The sequence below is a fragment of the Ictidomys tridecemlineatus genome, chromosome 1, assembly GCF_052094955.1.
Source record: "Ictidomys tridecemlineatus isolate mIctTri1 chromosome 1, mIctTri1.hap1, whole genome shotgun sequence".
In the NCBI taxonomy this organism is placed as follows: Eukaryota; Metazoa; Chordata; class Mammalia; order Rodentia; family Sciuridae; genus Ictidomys; species Ictidomys tridecemlineatus.
In genome coordinates, this window is record NC_135477.1 from 83,644,320 (window position 1) to 83,663,634 (window position 19,315).

The window sequence follows — 19,315 nt, forward strand, 5'->3', positions numbered from 1 at the left end:
TAGGATGATTACAATTTTGAGGACAGTACCAGGAATCCAGTGAGACTTTGTCTCAAAATAAAAATTAAAGGGCTGAGGATGTGGCTCAATGGTTAAGCACCTGTGGGTTCAATCCCTGGCACCAAAAAAAAAAAAAAAAATCTATGAGCTATTCCTTTATCAACGAAAGATAAAAAGATAATTCCATTAGGTACCAGAGGTCATTTCAATTCTTTATGGGTAATCAGAACATAGACTTGTTTTTAGTACACATTAGCAATCAAAGAAAAATACATAAACTAGCTACATAATATGCTATTATAGCTTTAAAAGGTTATGTGGCAAAAAAAGGTATGTAAATAAATTTTCTTTTAAGAAAACTGTCAAAGAAACAAAATACAACAAAAACAACAAAAAAACACTGATATAATATACTTAGAATATAGTTTGGCTTTGACAGATGCTGAAATGTTTAATCATTTTAAGTAATTGAGGATAATAGCTTTTTGTCTTTTTTCTTAAATCTATAGAAGTTTTAAAACTGCTAATCCCCATCCCACAGATGTAATACAGTACACGTTACAAGTTTCTAAGGGCCAAAGTCTGAGACAAGAGTATTCACTAGATGTGACCTTTGACAACTTAATCTTAACTTCTTTAAACTTTAATTTCCTTATATGAAAAATATTCATTGATAGCAATATTTTTGCTGAGTGAATAATAAATTAAATGATCCTAAAATGTCTGACATTGGATCCTCCTAACAAATAATATATTCTCCTTACAGAAAACTATGATAAAATTTGGTTCTTTGGTCTTAGGTTAATTGTGAATTTTTTTCCTAGTTCTTTTTTAAAAAAAATACTTTTATTTATTTATTTCTATGTGGTGCTGAGGATTGAACCCAGTGCCTCACATGTGCCAGGCAAGTGCTGTACTTCTGAGCCATAACCCCAGCCCTATACCTTTATTTAATTATTTATTTTTATGTGGTGCTGAGAATCGAACCCAGGGCCTCACACTTGCTAGGCAAGCACTCTGTCACTGAGCCACAAACCTAGTCCCCTAGTTCTTGTTAATTGCAATTCCCAAAGGTTCCTTTCAATCATCAATCAACTTATTGCACTCATCAATAAAGATTTACTAAAACCCTACCATGTGATAGGCAAATTCTAAATTTTAAATTTGAACTTTAATACTCATCTGTTGAATACATATCAGTACTTTTGTACACTTACTGCAGGATTCTGAGAGGGTAAAATGTTTGAAAGTATTGAATCCATGGAAAACATTGTATATATTTCATTTTGGGAGGGGGGTACCAGCGATTGAACTCAGGGACACTCAACCACTGAGCCACATCCCAAGCCTTATTTTGTATTTTATTTATAGACAGGGTCTCACTGAGTTGTTTAGAGCCTTGCTTTTGCTGGCTCTGAACTCACAATCTCCTGTCTCAGCCTCCTGAGCCACTGGGATTACATATGCATTTCATTTTTACAACACTTGTCAGGAATATCAAATAGCATCTTAATAAACATCTTAAGTAGGGATAAAAACAAAACTGTATTTTTATAAACTGTATCACCATAGTAACATTTATGTTCCACAAAAATCTTTTTAAGGGGTGATTGTGGCTCAGTGGTAGAGCGCTTGCCTAGCATATATGAGGCTCTGGATCAATTCCGGCACCACATAAAAATAAACAAATAAAATACAACCACCTACCACTAAAAAAATATTTTAAAAATGTTTTTAAACTTGTCTAAGAATAAGAGGATTTGAAATTATAATAAAAGTGAAACAATGAATGGACTAGGGACAAAAAGCAAAACATCTTTACAAAATAAGTATCTTGTGGATTCTAGCTAAAAATATCACACTGCTTTATATGGCATAACTTTAAAATACTGATCAACAAAGGAATTTCTCCACACAGGAAAAGAAGTTCAAATATAAAGAATCAAAAGTGTGACCAAAAATAAATAAAAGAAAGAAATGTGTATGTGCTAAGAGTAACACTAATATGGTTGTTCAAGTATTATTAATGTACAACGTATACTTTTTAGATTGAAGGAATTTTTATAGTTCTAGTGAAATCTATGAACTATTGGGCTGGGGTTGTGGCTCAGTGGAATAGCACTTGCCTAGCACATGTGAAGCACCTGGTTTGATTCTTAGTATCACATAAAAATAAATAAAGTAAAAAAAACCAAATTTATGAAATACTCAACTTTCCCCAACAAATTTTATTCTAAAAAACTGAACATATATAATAAAAAACACTTTCAATTTTATTCAACCATAAGAAAGAATATTTGTTTGAAATATGCCTGGCATGGCTCTCTTTTGTGAAAAAGGATAAAAGGGTAATCCACATGTCCTTTGAAATTCCACTTTTGAAATCACTGTCTAATATACTTGAATGTTAGAACTTTCTATGGATATGACATATCCCTAAGTTACTACACCCAGTGTATTAAGTTATCAATGAATATCACATCCACCTCTTCCCTTCCACTCCCAAAATAATGCTGTCCTTGTTGAGTTAAGTAATAAAAATTAACACATAAAGTAGTCTAAGACAGATACCTAAAGTCACCTTTAGGAACAAAGTAAAAGAATAAGGCAAGGAAGTACAGCATAACAGAGAAATAATTCATATTAATATAAGAATCCATAAAAATTAATTTAAAAGGAATATGGATGATCCCAAATAAAAAGAAAAAGTAAGCAAGGTAAACACTGGCAGTACCTACTTAAATATTCATCTCAATAAAAGGGATAACCTGGCTTAATATTACTATTAACCATTCCAAATCATAATCAATTGCCCTTAGTTGAAGATAAAAATATAATAGTGAGATATGAAAAAAGGACATCAAGCCAGATATGTGGAACAAGGCTATGACCCCAGCTACTTCAAGGAAGAGGCAGGAAGATTACAAATTCAAAGCCAGCTTGGGCAATTTCAAATTGCAAAATAAAATTTTAAAAAAGAGCTGGAGATGTAGCTTAGCACTTGGCTAGAGTGTTCAATCCCCAGTACTACCAAAAAAGAAGTCTAAATTTGAGACCAAGATAAAGGACAGAAAAATGGAAGTAGGATTAGGGGTTTCTTGGGATACTGAGGTGGAAAAACAGATTGAAGTATAGACTAAAAATAGGCATAGGACTGGGCTGTATGTAGCTCAGTGGTAAAATACTTGCCTAGCTATTTAATTTTCCTATAATTTGGTTTAGTCATCTGAAATATTAGAAATAGAATAGAAATAATAAATTCTACAGAATTGATATTGGAGTTAAAAAAGACAGCAAAATTTTAAGGGCGAGGCAAATGAAAGATTTTAAAAACATTAGCTGAATTAAGACCATCATTGCTAGGGTGCACTTATCTACAGAATGCATTACTTATTTACACAATTTCTCCCACTTTTAGAGGTATTCTGAAGCACAGAAAAGGGCATGTATTTTTTTTTTTTTTTTAATGGTGCTGGCAATTGATCCTAGAGCCTTGTGCATGCTGGGCAAGAACTCTACCAATGAGCTACATCCCCAACCTAGTATGTATGATCTTTTTAAATTTTTTTTATTTTATTATTTTTTTTATTGGTTGTTCAAAACAATGTATGATCTTTTAAATCAGTTTGACTTGAGTTCAAATCTTAATTCTGCCACTTAGAAGCCATGTGACACTAAGTTACTTAGCCTCTCTGAGCTTTGGTTTCATCCTCAAAATGGGACAAACAAACCTTACCTATTATGGTTTTGATCTTAGTTGTCCCCCAAAGGCCTATATGCCAGACTTGGTTGCCAGCATCTGGAGCTATTAGGAGGTAGTGGAATCATAAGGAGGTGGGACTCAGTGGAATGAAGTTAGGTCAGTGGGTAGTGTCCTTGAAGGGGATGTTGGGACCCTGGCCCCTCCCCCTCTTTCTTTGCTTTATAGATACCCTGAAGTGAACAGAGCTCCACCAAGGACTCTGTACACATGCCTAAAGCAATAGGGCCAAACAATCAACATAAAGGAGGAATCCTCTGAAACTGTGAGCCAAAATAAACATTGCCTCATTTATATTGGTTATATTATGTTGGTTCTCTCAGATATGTTGTTGCAGTGATAGAAAGCTAACACATCGCCTTATTTTTTTTTTCTAGTTGTCAATGGACCTTTATTTTATTTATTTATATGTGGTGCTGAGAATCGAACCCAGTGCCTCACACATGTCAGGCAAATGCCAAGGCCAATGTCTCGGCTTGGCACCAGAATCACGAGGCACTCACAGCTTTGTAGGTTCAAACAGCAATTCTTTATTCCAGCTCTCACACCACCTCCACACAGGTCCAGGGGCAAACGCGTTCTCCTGTCTCCCGCACCAACCACCTACTCCACAAGGCTCTCTCCCAATCCCATTTTAATCTCACGAGAACTCAATGGGAACAAGCAGCAGGAACACCCTAATCCCAGCAATAATCTTCAACTTCCAACTTCCCTAAAACCCATTATCTTAAACTGGCAACGCCTTAAACTCAAGGAGCCGGTTACTTCCTCAAACCTGATCAGCTCTAAACCCAGATCCGCCTTGGTCCTTGAGCAAGGTCACCTTATTAAAGCATGCATGCAATGTTCCATCAAATGTCCTCTAAGCAGCATGGGGTACGCTTGGCAAGGAAATTTCGATGCGTCATTCCTACTTGGTAATGGCCCTCAGCAGGCAAAGGCTCTACCACTGAGCTACAACTCTACTCCACCTTATATGATTTTTAAGGAATAAGTCATATCACATATTTAAAGTATCTAGCCAATGCAAATAATATTGAAAGGTCATTTCTTCCTAAAAAAAAAAAAAAGTGCATTCTCAATCCAAATCTCAACACAATTTTTCATGCAATTTGACAAACTAATCTAAAATTTGTCTGGAAGATAGAAAAAATATATAAATAAAAAAGAAGGGCTGGGGTTGTGGCTCAGCAGTAGAGCGCTTGCCTCGCAGGTGCGAGACCCTGAGTTCGATCCTCAGCACCACATAAAAGTAAATAAGTGAAATAAAGGTATTGTGTCCAACTACAACTAAAAAATAAATATTAAAAAAAGAAAAAAAATCAGGGGAATTTTGCTACTATATATATGAAAATAATATAAAGTTAATAAATAATTAAATTAGTATGACATTAACACAGGTAGAGATAAATAGATCAATAAAAAAAGAAAGGAGTCCAGAAACAGGTCCAGATAAAGAGATTCTTCATTTCATAAATGTATAAAGGTACAACAGATTGTTCAACAAAGTGTTGGGACAAATAGCCATCTTTAAAAACTAATTTCCTACCTCATTACATATACTAAAATAAATTCCAGGTGAATTTAAGTTCTAAATTAACTTAGTAAAAAGAAAATTTAGGAAATTAATAAAGGGTTGGGGAAAGTCCTAAGGCAGAAAACTTAAAAGTTATTCTGATCAATGAATAAAGAAAATTCACGTATTTTATTCTTGCTTTTTAATTTATTTCAAATAACAGTAATGAAGTAAACCTCAACCTCTCATGTGACATTCTAATGACACAAAATTTTTCCTGTATTTAAAAATATTTTAATCCTAAAAGTAAAAGGAACAATGCAGCAAAAACTTTTTTTAAAGATAATTTCTCTCACATTAATAGTAAATAAAATAATGCGATTTCACACTTAGTAGGCACCTTAGTGATCCAAGAGCTGGTGATTACAATCACACACAAGTTAGAAAGGTATAAAATACAAGACAAAACTCAATTTAAAAGCAAACATATACTATGCTCCCATAATTCTAAATTGCTTTATGAATTTCTCAATTCACATTTACTTAAGAGTAATGATCTTAAAACTGAAGGCTTAAAAATTCAGAAATTAGAAATATCACCATAATTTGGCAATCACAGGCAAAGCAAAACTTAATTCAGCATTATAAAAATATACTTTTTGTAATTCAATAAAGACAGAAAATGTGCTAATGGAGTTTTCTCCTTTTTGAATGACAACCTTGGGATTATGTTTTAGGATGTTGACAAAGTATTTTCAAAAGCTTTACCTCTTATGGCTTAATTCATTTGAATGGCTTTCAATTACACACTATCATGATTTCACAATGGGAAAACAATTTATAGCTGACTTACTGAAAATTTAGCATCTAGAAGAGTCAATCTGGAGATATGAAAAGATATCACAGGTACTTCTCACAGACATTTCCCATCATTCCATTTTTTCCTGAAAATCCCAGTGAAGTTGTCTTGTCTCCACTAAAAAAGAGGCATTTTCAGCCACTGGGTCTTTTCCCTTAAACTCAAAATTTACCCTTATCTTCCCATCCACTGTGGAGAGAAAATTAAAACCCATGGTTTAATAAGAATTTTTTATTGGCAATTATGTGAAAATCAATATGATATAAAAGTAGTTAACTAGAGGAAAGAACTGTAGCTATGAAGTTAAAGATCTCACAGTAAAAGTCAACTTATAATGTACATGTTAGATCTTCAATTTCTCTTATCACCAATTCCAGCATTAAAAACATACTCTTCTATTGCCAATCCCTTATTATTCAATAAAACAATACCACTTTGGTTTTTCTTATACTAGAAAATTTCTACTACAACCTTATCTACCTTTCAGGGAGCGGAAATAAGTACAGATGGTTCATATAGGTCTCAGAAAGATAATCATTTTCAATTAAGAGCAAACTCCAGACTATTGCTTAAAGTTTTAATTTTACTTAAAAATTCTTCCAATGTCATTTATTCTCTGACAATCTCAAAATTATTTCCTACAAAATAAATTCTAGAAATCTAACCGTGCAAAGAAACCTCACAATTATTTGTGAGAGGGAATGAAGAAATTCTTCTTTTAAAGGCGGGAAACGTCTAACTTACAAAGGGCAAGATCGAAGATCGAGATTTTAATAGTGATGGTTGTTTTCTTTAGACGCGGCGGGGAAGTGAGCTGAGTGGATGTGGAGAGGAATCCCTGTCACTAGAGAGGTCACAAATCCCGCCCTGCTAGCCCATGCTAGAAGGCGTCCGGTACATTCCTGCCCAGGCAAGCCTCAGTAGGTTCCTGGCTTGCCCCTAAGCCGCCATAGAAGGTAACCCCGACATCCTTACCGGAGAGTTATCTCACCTCCTGACCCGCAAGACCGCAGGGTTCGTCATAAACACGTTAGGTAGGGACAGAGAAGCGAGGTCAGGGGGTCAGCCACGCTACTGTCAAACGAAGCGCATCTACCTTTTGACGGTTCCCAAGGCGACAAGCCTTCCTGGCGCAAGACACTCACCACTTGACTAGGATCGTGACTACAACTCCCAGGAGGCTGCGCGACAGTACAAGCAGCACCCTTCCCAGAATGCAGCTCGGCGGTGACCCTATTCCGCCCTCTCCACTCTCTGCCCCTCCTACCTTTCTACCCATAGTCACCCGCGAAGGCCGGAGGTAGGACGCTTCGGTGAGGGGAATCTCAAGCCCTTGGCGTGTGGCGTCAGACGTCGGGAGGGGTACGGGGCGGGTAATAGGGGGAGAATGGGAGGACGGAGGGGAGGGGAGTGGTGAGGGGAGGGGAGGGTAAATAGTGGGCCAGGCAGGAAGATGGCGGCGGTAGCGGAGGTGTGAGTGGACCCAGGTCTCTGCAGCTGGATTTTTCTCTTCCCTTCTTCCTCCCTTTTTCCTTCCCTGACTGAGGTTGGCATCAAGAGGGACGAGTTCGGGTAGCGGCGCCCGGCGCAGCGCAGGAGTCACAGCAACGGTGGCGGCGGCGGCTGACGGCTGGAAGGGCAGGCTTCCTTCGCCGCTCGTCCTCCTTCCCCGGTCCGCTCGGTGTCAGGCGCGGCGGCTACGGCGTCGTGGAGGCTGGTGGACTTCGTCCCATCTCCTTTCCCCACCCGCACTCTTCGCTTCGGCATCCCCCGACCCTTCAACCCCGGGACTGGGCGCCTCCTCCGGCGCAGCTCACGGAGCGGGGGCCGGTCTCCTGCTTGGCTGTCGCGCCTCCATGTCGGATAACCAGAGCTGGAACTCTTCGGGATCGGAGGAGGACCCGGAGACGGAGTCCGGGCCGCCTGTGGAGCGCTGCGGGGTTCTCAGCAAGGTGAGCAACTCGCGGGTTCTAGGGCCAGCTGCCCAGACTCACCTGCTGCGAGGCTAGGAGAGCCGAGCCTCTGAGTGTGGGGTGGGGCTGGGCAGGAGATATCATGGACCGTCCCGGGGCGGGGGCTGCGGAATGTGCCCGGTGCGGGGCTGTGTAGTGCCGCAGGAGTGCCTGGGCTAAGGGTGGAGTGTGGAGAGAGGTCTTCTTCGTCCGTCCAGGGGCTTGTCAGTAGCTGCCGGGGACCAGAGAAAGCATATATTAAGCTGGGATCTAGTTTAGGAAGCGAGATGTGTACCGTGACTTGGGACCCGGGGCGGCAGCTGTCCGGGGTTTAGGAATCTGGGTTGGGCAACGGTGGCGTCCGTACTAGTGGGCGTGGGGGCGGTTCACATCGGACCTTTCAAAGGAGATTAGTCTGGGGGTGCACGGCCGAATAGGGTTGGGGGCTCGTTGACATGGCTTTTGACAAGCCCAATTGACTCCTTTTATAGTCCTGAAATCTAAGATGGTAAACTATTAGGTGGTCGTAATCTTAAATGCAGGGAGAGATGTGATTGTGGAGCATTTTTATACTTTCCCCTTTACCCCTTACTCTAGTTCAGAAAAGAGCTATTGAATTAGCACGTGATGAGTATAAGAAATATTATTTGGAACTTGTCAGAGACCGATTTTTAGTCCAGGAAGAACATTACTTAATAATAAAATATTTTTGCAGTAATGTTTCCAGGGTAAGGAAAAGATATCTTAGTTTTTATGTATTTTGAAAAGTTCCTTTTCAAGATTTTAGCAAGGGAAATAGTCACCTGTTATAAGGCTGAAGGTGGGTGATCTTTTGATAGTACTTTTTTCTTTTTAAGTTTTTGTTATGGGTGCTTGCATGGTCTTTTTGACTTCCCTTTCTGTTAAACTTTTAGAAAAGGCTGGAGCTAGAGTTAACTTGGAGAGTGGGAGCTGGGGCCAGTCCTTCAACAAGCTGGTCATAAGATACCATGTCATGTGCAACCTTGGCTATTAAGAAATCACTCTGCTTCCAGTATTTATATTAGAATCATTTGGACATCATTTGTGGAATTGTTTCATAATAGGCCTTTATAATGTCTTTAGAAGGCTAATAATAAAGACCTAGGAAAGGCATGAGTTTGTCAGATGTACAGCTTACAAGTGTTAGCTTTTATTTGTATAGCAGAAAAATTATGGCGTGTCAGTTGATACTGGGATTGCTCTTGGAATTTCATTGGGATGTTTTCAATAAAGTGAAGATCTCCAGGGTTTCTTCAAATTAAAAAAATCCTATAATTTAGTCATCTGTATTGAACACACTGCACAATATGTATACATTGTCATATGAAGGTAGTTACGAAATGAGTTCTTTGCTTCTTAGCAATTCTCAGTTTCATCACTTTTCACTTATATGAGAAGTGAACTGCCACATTAGTATTGTGATATTAAGTGCTTTATAAAACACACTGTACTTTTTTTTTCATGCTGTACTTTTGATCTATTGATAATCACTTGTGGAAAGTTTGGGGAGCAGAGTGGCTGATGGAAAAAAGTCATGTGCTCTAAGTATTCACTGTATGCATGATAAGGTAGTAGGTATACTGTAGATCAAAAGATGGAAGACTATCTCTTTGGTGTTTTAAGTGTGTAGAAATACACTATTTGACTACTGCGGAAAAGGAAATAACTTCAAGTTTGTGGCTGCATATATAGAATCAACAGGAATAAAGTTATTGGTATTATTCTTGTTAAGAGCTAAGAAGGAAATTTCCCTGAAATTTAACAATTTATGGTTATATGTAAATTTTTCTGTAAGTTTTTTGTTTTTTGGGTTTTGTTTTTTTGGGTTTTTTTGGTTACCAGGATTGAACTCGGCATTAAACCACATCCCCAGCCCTATTTTGTATTTTATTTAGAGACAGGGTCTGACTGAGTTGCTTAGCACCTTGCTTTTGCTGAAGCAGGCTTTGAACTTGTGATCCTCCTGTCTCAGCCTCCTGAGTCACTGGGATTTCAGGTCTGAGCCACCATGCTAGGCTTGTTTTCTCTTAAGTTTTTAATTCTTGATGTTTTGTTTGGCAGTTCTAGAGCTTTGCACATGCTAACTAGGCAAGCACTCCACTGAGCTCCATCAAGATTGTTTTATGTTAAATACATATACCAGGAATGTTACATATTTTTAAGTTTAAAGTACATGTTATGTATTTCAAACCATTTGTGCTTACCTGATAATTTAAAAAAGAGTTAGATCTTTGTATCTCTTCTTTGAATTGAGACTATAAATAGGTTTTTTAACTAGTTTTTAAAAACTACTTTTTTTTCCTCCTCTGTTATGGAGTGGATCTGGAATGGATGTGTGTGTATAATTTATATTAAAAATATGCCAGTCCAATTTTTTTCTTCTATATGATAATCTGAAATACATGAAATATCTACAAAGCATACATTCTTTCAAAATCACTTCTCAAGAGAGTTAAGTTCCTGAAATAATGGATACACAATAATTCTGTGTGGTAATTACAAATACCAGGGTGGATCATGGTTGGGAAAAGACTTTTGCCTTTGTAGGACTTAAAAGCAACTAAGCCTGGATAAAATAAATTATATCAAAACTGTTCTGAGTTCCTTCATCCTTTCCATAAAGCTTTTTCTTACTTCACCAATTATTTATTTAAGATCTCCTTTCCTTCAAATCCCATAGCAATCTGGGAAGAGGAGGTGGGATGGAATCTAGGGGTACTTTACCACTGAGCTACATTTCCGGTCTTTTTTATTTTTTATTTTGAGAACAGGGTCTTGTTAAGATGCTGAGACTGGCCTCCAACTTTCCATCCTCCTGCTTCACCTTCCCAAGTCACCGAGATTATAGGCATGCACCACCTGGGCCAGCTCCCATAGCATTTTGACTGAAACTTGATTTTGACACCCAACTCACCTAGTACTAGTGATTGAGCCCAAGAACACTCTGCCACATCCATGGCCCTTTTTACTTTTTGAGATAGGGTCTTGCCAAACTGCCTAGGTTTTCCTGAATTTACTGAATTTGTGATCCTCCTGATTCAGCCTGGAATTTTTCTATTTCAGTTGCTGGATTTGCAGGTGTGTACCTCATGCCTGGCTACTGATTTCTTACACTAAATATATTTTCTTCTGAATTTATGCTTGCTAGACTGTTGGTGACAGGATTCCTGATTATTCTGCAGGTCTAGCATATTATCTTGTCTGTATAAAAAGGGAAAGGGAGGAAATAAACATTATGAGAACAAAGCAGAAACCTGCCTTCCAGGTGTAATAAAAGCAGCTAACATCTACTAGCTAAAATAGTCCTAAACCTTATATAATCTGTTGGTTCCTCTATAAGAAAAATAATACAAAATTATAGAGACACAATTGCTGGGGCCTCATCTGTCACTTTGGATAGGATCTGACCTGTGAGAGACATTGAAGGTTAAGCTTCATTAGCTATGCATAACTCTGCCTCAAACTGAGAAAATAGTACATGCCTGGCACTGTTCTTAGTCTATTCTTGCTTAATCTTTACTCTGAGATAGAACTGACAGAGAAACCAACACATGAGAGGGTAAGTACATAATTTGACCACAGTCACATAGTAACTAGCCTCATGATGGGTAGTAATGGGAAACAAGATCTAATTTGTCTGTATATTATGCAGTGGAAGTTGTTCATGTGAGTTTTGGAGCTGCATTCTTAATAAGATGACTATATAAGAAAAGTAAACAAATATGCTTAATAAGTAAATAAGATTATGGTAAGTTATGAAAAGCAGAAGATAATAGAAGAGGTGAGATTATTAAACCTTTCTCAGTAATCCAGGAACTTGGTAATTTGATAGGAAAATTGGAAAGAGGAGGAAAATTTAAAGGTTTAATATGAAGGAAAGATTGATAGGATTTATTGGTGAGCTCTGTAAGGAGTGAGACAGATCAGTCGTATTGAGTATCTTCTTTAACTATGCTAGGCATTTTCATTATGTTATTCAGTGATAAACAGGCAAAGAAACAAGCTTACAAAAGTCAAGTGAGTGTTAAAACTCTATTTACACATGTAGTAAAGTAGGTGAGTCTGTTTAATCCTATATCCACCACTTTCTTCATGTTATATACTAATCTTGATCCAGCTTTGAGTCTGTATAACTGTAGAAGTAGCAAAAGCAGTCAGGATAGTAGGAACATAAGAAGGAAAAACACTTTATAGGGAGGAGGTAAGTTCAGTTTTGCTTAATCAAGTTCGTAACTAATGGTAGTAAGTCACAAGCAGAAATAAGAAAACAATTAGGGAGCCCATAGAAAAAGAGTATGGGTGAGTTCTCAGTGAGAGGTTAGAATAATGGAGCTTAGAAGATTTAAGAGTTGAGCCACTCTCAACATGCTGAATTAGGGAATAGGAAAACAAAGGTTTTTCAATGGTTAAAAAGCTTGAGCCAGTTTATACATTTTAACAATCCATTTTGAATTAGTTTTTGGAATTAGCAGATAGTTTGGGGATTGTTTATACTTAAATCCTTGGAGAATAAATAAAAATGTGAAATTAATATTCTCATAAAGGTTATATTTCTACTTTTGTCAGTTTATTGGTTGTAATCTTCACTACATCAAGACTTTAGTAACACAGAAGTCACTTTTTAAGTACAGTTTTAGAGAATGATAATCCTAGTATGTTTGTGACATCCAATTTTATGTTTGTATTTTTACTTCTGGGTTTAAAAAAATACATCCTCAAGGAAACTTGAAAAGTGAATTAATCATTTCAATATGTAGTATTGAGTTCTGTAGGGGAAAAATTAAAGTTGATGTATACTTACTAAAGATTAATGATTTAGTATTTAGTTTTGATGTAGTTAGGACCATCATAAATTTTCATATGAAAATAATTTACAACAAAAATAGAATTTTGGCAATGATTGGCACCATACTACTGTTGATTTGGAAGACTATGCAATATTTGATATAGGAGAGACTAACTGAACTTATTTATTTTTTATTGAGTATACTAATTATGACAGAACAATTTAAATGTCACACAGGTGGCAGGAGCCAGGGACTACGAAGCAGAATTCTTAGCCAAATTCCTGCTTTGATTTTCTTCAAAGTTTCGAGGTTATTAAAAATGCTATATTGTATTTCTTATTTATTTATTTATTTATTTAAAATATTATAAAGACTACTGAAAATCATTAGACAGTCTATAAAATCTCTACTTTTCAAAATCATGCTTGTTGAGTTAAGACTTTTCACATTTTGATTTTAAAATTAGATTGCTTTTTCAAAAAGTTTGGATTTCTAAAATACTGACTTTTTTCTTCCCTGTCTCCTTTCTTTCCCCAACCACCCCAGTGGACAAACTACATTCATGGGTGGCAGGATCGTTGGGTAGTTTTGAAAAACAATACTTTGAGTTACTACAAATCTGAGGATGAAACTGAATATGGATGCAGGGGATCCATCTGTCTTAGCAAGGCTGTGATCACGGTAAGTTCTGTTCTTTAAGTATTCGTTAAGTGTCTTCTATATACCAGTAGCTAATCTAGGTATACATCTGGTATATATCTCTTAAGAAAATAAAGATCCTTGCCTTTGTGGAGCATATTGCATTCTAATACTTTTTCCCATAAAGTTATTTTTGAATGTTTATTACTACATACTGTTATTTTGTATAGACATGTAGTTTTTACCAACTGATGAGACAGGGACAGTTACTTTGTAGTTTATTTAAAAAATGAAATCAGGGAAATCATAAAAACATATACAATCTTATTTAAAATTTTTAACTTAAAATATATATAGTCATTTGCTATCTTGTTATGGAGTTGAGAGAAGTTGTTCCTGTGTTTACTGTATCCATATGCATGATCTGCAGTTTTCAGCTTTGATCTCTCTAAAATGGAACAAAAGTTTAAAGATACTTTTTAAAGACCCTAAGTATAAGCTCTTTGGGGATTTTTATGATTTTCCTTATTTGCGGTTATGTCACCTTTAACAACTTTTTCAACTTAGTTTACATAGAAACAGCCCTTTCTTTTTATACTCTTAATTCATGTCTCATAAGGACTATACCAAGTTTACTGGCAAAAACAGATTCAGGAATGAACAATTGACTTTTTAACCATATAATTTACCTACTGGCATCAGAAGTGCCTTATTATAGTAGATATATCTTATTAGTTTAGGTGGTCAGCATGCCATGGACATATTTAATAAAGAGCAAAAACAACAGTGTTGACTAAGACAGGACAGTTAAATGGAGATGAGTTAAGGGAGCTGTTATAGTTAAAATCTAAAAATGAGTATGCTAAAATAAAAATACTGGTTTTATTGACCCATTCAAAGTCACATTTTCTTTTGATAAAATTTCTATTGCTCATAAAAGAAAAAGGTATACTCTATATTTGTTACTGTCTAAATCTGATTTATATATTATTATGTATTTAAGGAAAATCTTACTGTATTTTTCTGTTTTTATTACATTCTGCTCCAATTATATGTTCAATTTTAAAACAAAAGTTTGGGTGAATGTCAGTCAAGTTGGATAAACAGGTATTGTTTGAAACTGTTAATAAGGAAACAAATTCTACTCATTCTAGAGACAGTTTTAAAGAAATATTTTGAACCCAAAGCACCAGTATTTATTTTGACTGTTATATGATAAAAGTTAAAAAGTAAACATTTATCTTCCTTAGTACTTAGTTGTTTTTATACTCAAGAAACAACCGAAGGTGAATTTCTTATCATTCTTCCTGAACATTTATGTGCCTATACAACATTTATTTGTTTTTCTTTTTAGTTTTAGTTGGACACAATATCTTCATTTTATTTTTATGTGGTGCTGAGGATCAAACCCAGAGCACCCTACATATGCTAGGCCAGCAATCTACCGCTAAGCCACAATCCCAGCCCAACAACATTTATTTGTTTATAGCCTTCATTTTTTTTTCTGCCTTTGTTTTCTTCCAATACACTTAGATGTAACTACTACATTCTGTTGAATTTTGTGGATGCCTTTTATCTTACTTATTTGCCTCTTCCCTATTTGACATTGACTTTGAGATGCTCTCTCTCTCTTTTTTTTTTTTAATATAAACATGATTGGATCAAACATACACTTCAAAATTTTAGTTATTGTCAAGTGTTCTGTCAAAAGTATAGCACTTTTGGCTCCTACCAATAGTGTATGAGTACATGTGTTTCCCCATTCCCTCAAGTATTAAGAAAGTTGACTTTGTCAAACTGTTAGTTCAAAATGGTGTCTTATTATTTTAAATTGCATATTTTACTAGTGAACTTGAAAAATTTCACATATGTTTATAGCCCGCTTATAATTTTTCTACTTCCAGTTGCTTGTTCCTCTTTTTTTCTGTTTGTTTTTTTTCCTTATTAATTTGTAGAAGCCCTTTATATGATATTTGTCATATTTATTGCGGATTTTTTTCCCTCTGTTGTCATTTATCTGATTCTCCTTTGCTTGTTTTATAGTTTGTTTAGTTTTTTTTTTAAGGCCTCTTAAAAATTTTTATTAACCTTTTCCTATATCTGGTTATGTTCACATAGGTTTTTCTCCTCAAAGATTGTATCTCTGTATAAATGTAGCTACACTTTCATCTAGAGTTTACATATGAATTTTAATTTCTATTGAAGTTATTTTAGTTTGAGAAATGTGTAAGTTGTAGCTTTTCTTTTTCAAATGACTAACCCTGTATCCTAATACCATTAATTGAATAATTCACAATCCTCCATTTGAAATGTCACTTTCATCACATAAAATGTGTATTGTAGGTTTTTCTTAATTTCTTCTGTTTATTTAGTTTTCATATGCCTTCTTCCTTTAAAATTACATTGCTAATATTTCATCAGGCACTTCCTTAAACTACTAATTATCTATTTGTGAAGATATAAGAATTTATTTATTTGCATTTACTGAAATTAGATGTCTTTTGGAGTAAGTGTAGAGTTTTGGTGTAATGGAAACAGTAGTGTCTTTAGTATTGGCTTACCCAAGTTCTGTAGTCCCAGTTCTTATTTTAGACATCTGACTTCATACAACTAATAATCTTGTAGACCTTTTAAAATTATCAAATGAGTGGAATTTATATTATTCTTATTATAGTTTGAGTTATAGGGAAATGTGACATTTAACGTTTTATTATTTTCAGAAGGAAACCTGAGAGGTAGTAAAAATAGATTAAAACAAAACATTAAACCAAATAACCTCCCCTATCAAGCCGAATAACTCTTAAATAGTGATTGCAAGAGGAAGTTGAAAGATCCTGACAAAATTATAAGAGATCAATGGAGATGTAAAAGCAAGGAAAGGAATGTTCAAAATTGAAGAGAACTATATAAAATAAACAGATTTTAGAAGTGCCACACAAAGAATAATTAGGTATAAACTTTTTTAATATAGAATTTTCAGAAATGATGCTCTAGAAATGATCAGCAAAATAGATATCACCAAAGATGATTAGTACCATAAGTAGTCATTATACAAGGAACTCTAGATGAATGAAAAATTTGAGAAATAGGCCTTCTATCAAGTATGTAATTTTGCTATATTGAACTGCCTTAGTGATAACTAAAGAAAGAGAGGAAGATATTTATTTATTTTTGACATGGGATCTCACTATGTTGCCCAGGATGGTCTTGAACTTCTGGTCTTAAATGGTGCTCCCACCTCAGCTTCTCATATACCTGGGACTACTAGTGCCTGGTTCCTTGCCAGTGAATTTTTAAGGAAATTAGAATCTTAATTCTAGTAAGATTTATGCCTTAAGAGACTAGTAATATCAACTCTCCCATTTGGAAATAATGTCTTCCTTCTTTTGATAATATGACTTTAATTCAAATAATAGAACTCAAATATTATGAATGTAGAAAATATTTAAAGTATTTGGAAAGAGGTCTTAGAATAAAAAAAGATACCTATTGAAATGTGGAATACAGAATGTTGAAATAACTTATTGGAAAATTACAATTACAAAATGAATTTGTTTTCTAGGACCACCATAACATGCTAGGTGGGCTTAAACAACAGAAACTTATTGCTTCACACTTCTGGATGCCAAAAGTCCTGATCACAGTGTGAGCATTTGTTGGCTGGGGGGGGAGAACCTGTTTCATTCCTGTCTCTGGTGGTTTTCTGGCAATCTTTAGGATTCCTTGGCTTGCATATGTATCACTCCATTCTCTGCGATTTTTGTGCTCACATTCTCAGGGTCATTCTCCCTTTGTGTGTATCTGTATCCAGATAGCCCCTTCTTGTATAGGACAAAAGTCAGATTAAGGGCCTACCCTATTCCAGTGTGACCTCATCCAAATTATATCTGCATGATTCTATTTCCAAATAAAGTCACATTCTGCAGTACTAGATATTGGGACTGGAACATATGAATTTGAAGGGACATAGTTCAACCCAACCCATAACACAAATTATCAATTAAGACTAGAACCCAAGTCTTCTGTTCCCATCTGGTATTATTTTATTACATGCCATGAGGATAGGAAAATTGCATATACATTGCATTTTATTTTGTGTAGAACTTGCATGAATATGATATAAAGCAGCTTTTTAAAATTTGAGGCTTACTGTTAATGCCTTCTGTTAAATCTCTGTAATCTGTTAAATATCTGTGTTTTAGCATTCTAGTTTTCTTAAAAAGAGGGATACATTTTATCTTCAAGATTTGCCTACTTGAATTAGTTAGCACGAAGTTTATTGTTTTTCTAAAGGTCTTTTAAGCTTCACAAACATCAGTTGTTACTATTTTTTCAATTTAGCATTTTATATTAATTTATAAAGTACTTGAAATATTATGCATGGGCTGTGAAGTCCAACCTGGGTGCAGATCTTGACTATATTTTTTAATGGCCAAAAGGTAACTTAAGACAAATTACTAAATTTCTGTGAGCTTCAGCTTCTGTAATTGATTAAAGTGGGAGATAAAATCCAAGTATGGAATGACTATGTGATTAAAAGAAATAACATTTTGCTTTGTACAATTCTTGGCACATAGTAGACTCAGAATTTCTTTATTTTGTGAAATATTTGTATTGAAAATAAAACCTGTTTTTTTTTGTTTTTTTTTTTTTTTTTTAAAAAAAAGGATAGAAGAAGCTGGCTTCATCAAAGGGAGGTCAAAGATGGAGTTGACTCATTAGAGCCAGGATACGTGGCATGTAGTTTTTGAAAAGATATCATACATTTTCTTTAGATTTTCTTCCACCAAGTAGTTCTGTTTCACAATGTTAAATATATATAAATATATACTATTATATAATGTATTGTATAATATATTATTTATATGTAAAAATATATCTTTATATGCTTTCTATGTAGTCTTTGTTGGGGGGGGGTACTAAGGAAGGCACTTAGGGGCATTCTACCACTGAATTAAATCCCTAGTGCCTTTTATTTTTATTTTGAGACAGGATTTCACTGGGTTGCCCAGGCTAGCCACAAATTTGGCAATCCTCCTGCCTCAGCCTCCTGAGTAGCTGGGAGTACACATGGATTACATACATGTGCCACCTCACCTGTCTTCTTTTGTTTAATTAAAGTGACAAAGCTGTAAAGTTACCTGCTGATAACTCATCATTTATTGAATTTACCAAAGAAACTGGCATTATCATTGAGCTTTTTCTTTGGAGTAAGTGCTGTGTAGACTTGACCTTTGTCATTTCTACATTGAAGAAAGAAAACCATGACTTACAAAGAAAGCTAAGATATTTTCTTGGTCTCCAAGTTAGAGAATATACACTTATCCAACAATTATTTCTTTTAAAAATATTCTTTCCCACTAATGAGGAATCATCATTTGAAAAAAAAATAGATCCCTTATAAATTGATCATAATGAATCAAGAACTTAAGAAGCTATGACCAGCTACCTCATCCAGAAATTAAGTCATCTCTAAAGTGATAATGTCTTAAGGATAAGAGAGAGGTTTGGGTAGAGAGTCCTGCAAACTTACACATTGACGCAATTTCATAAAGCAGTGCTGTTTTAAAGTGTTTTCATTTAGCTTTAAAGACATTAGGAAATTCACCCAGGTAAAGATGCATCTTTTTTTCTCTTACCCCATGAAAATAATAGTTGAGGGGTTAAAAAGTTTTAAACCCCCAAAGACAGAGAAGACTACAGGAGAGGATACAACAAAAGACAACATTGTAGAAGCTGAAAGCAGATGGACAAGTGCTAAATGAGTTAATTAATCTGAGA

General features: G+C 35.4%; 2 protein-coding genes across 12 annotated transcripts in view; one reads left to right on the forward strand and one right to left on the reverse strand.

The window, feature by feature from the left end:
• Positions 1-7,713, reverse strand: part of Polk (DNA polymerase kappa) — a 65,061-nt gene extending 57,348 nt beyond the window's left edge. For 2 of the 10 annotated variants that reach the window (XM_078043400.1, XM_021728851.3), the window contains exon 1: positions 7,111-7,367. The gene's annotated coding sequence lies outside the window, so the exon portion shown is untranslated. The other 8 variants (XM_078043377.1, XM_021728852.3, XM_005328944.5 and 5 more) reach the window with 8 other exon arrangements.
• Positions 7,694-19,315, forward strand: part of Cert1 (ceramide transporter 1) — a 110,267-nt gene continuing 98,645 nt past the window's right edge. The window contains exons 1-2 of one of the 2 annotated variants that reach the window (XM_005328945.5): positions 7,694-8,087; positions 13,442-13,576. In XM_005328945.5, the coding sequence (XP_005329002.3) occupies positions 7,992-8,087; positions 13,442-13,576 (231 nt within the window). In that variant the 5' untranslated portion in view covers positions 7,694-7,991. The remainder of the gene's footprint in view (positions 8,088-13,441; positions 13,577-19,315) is intronic. The other variant, XM_013360194.4, reaches the window with a different exon arrangement.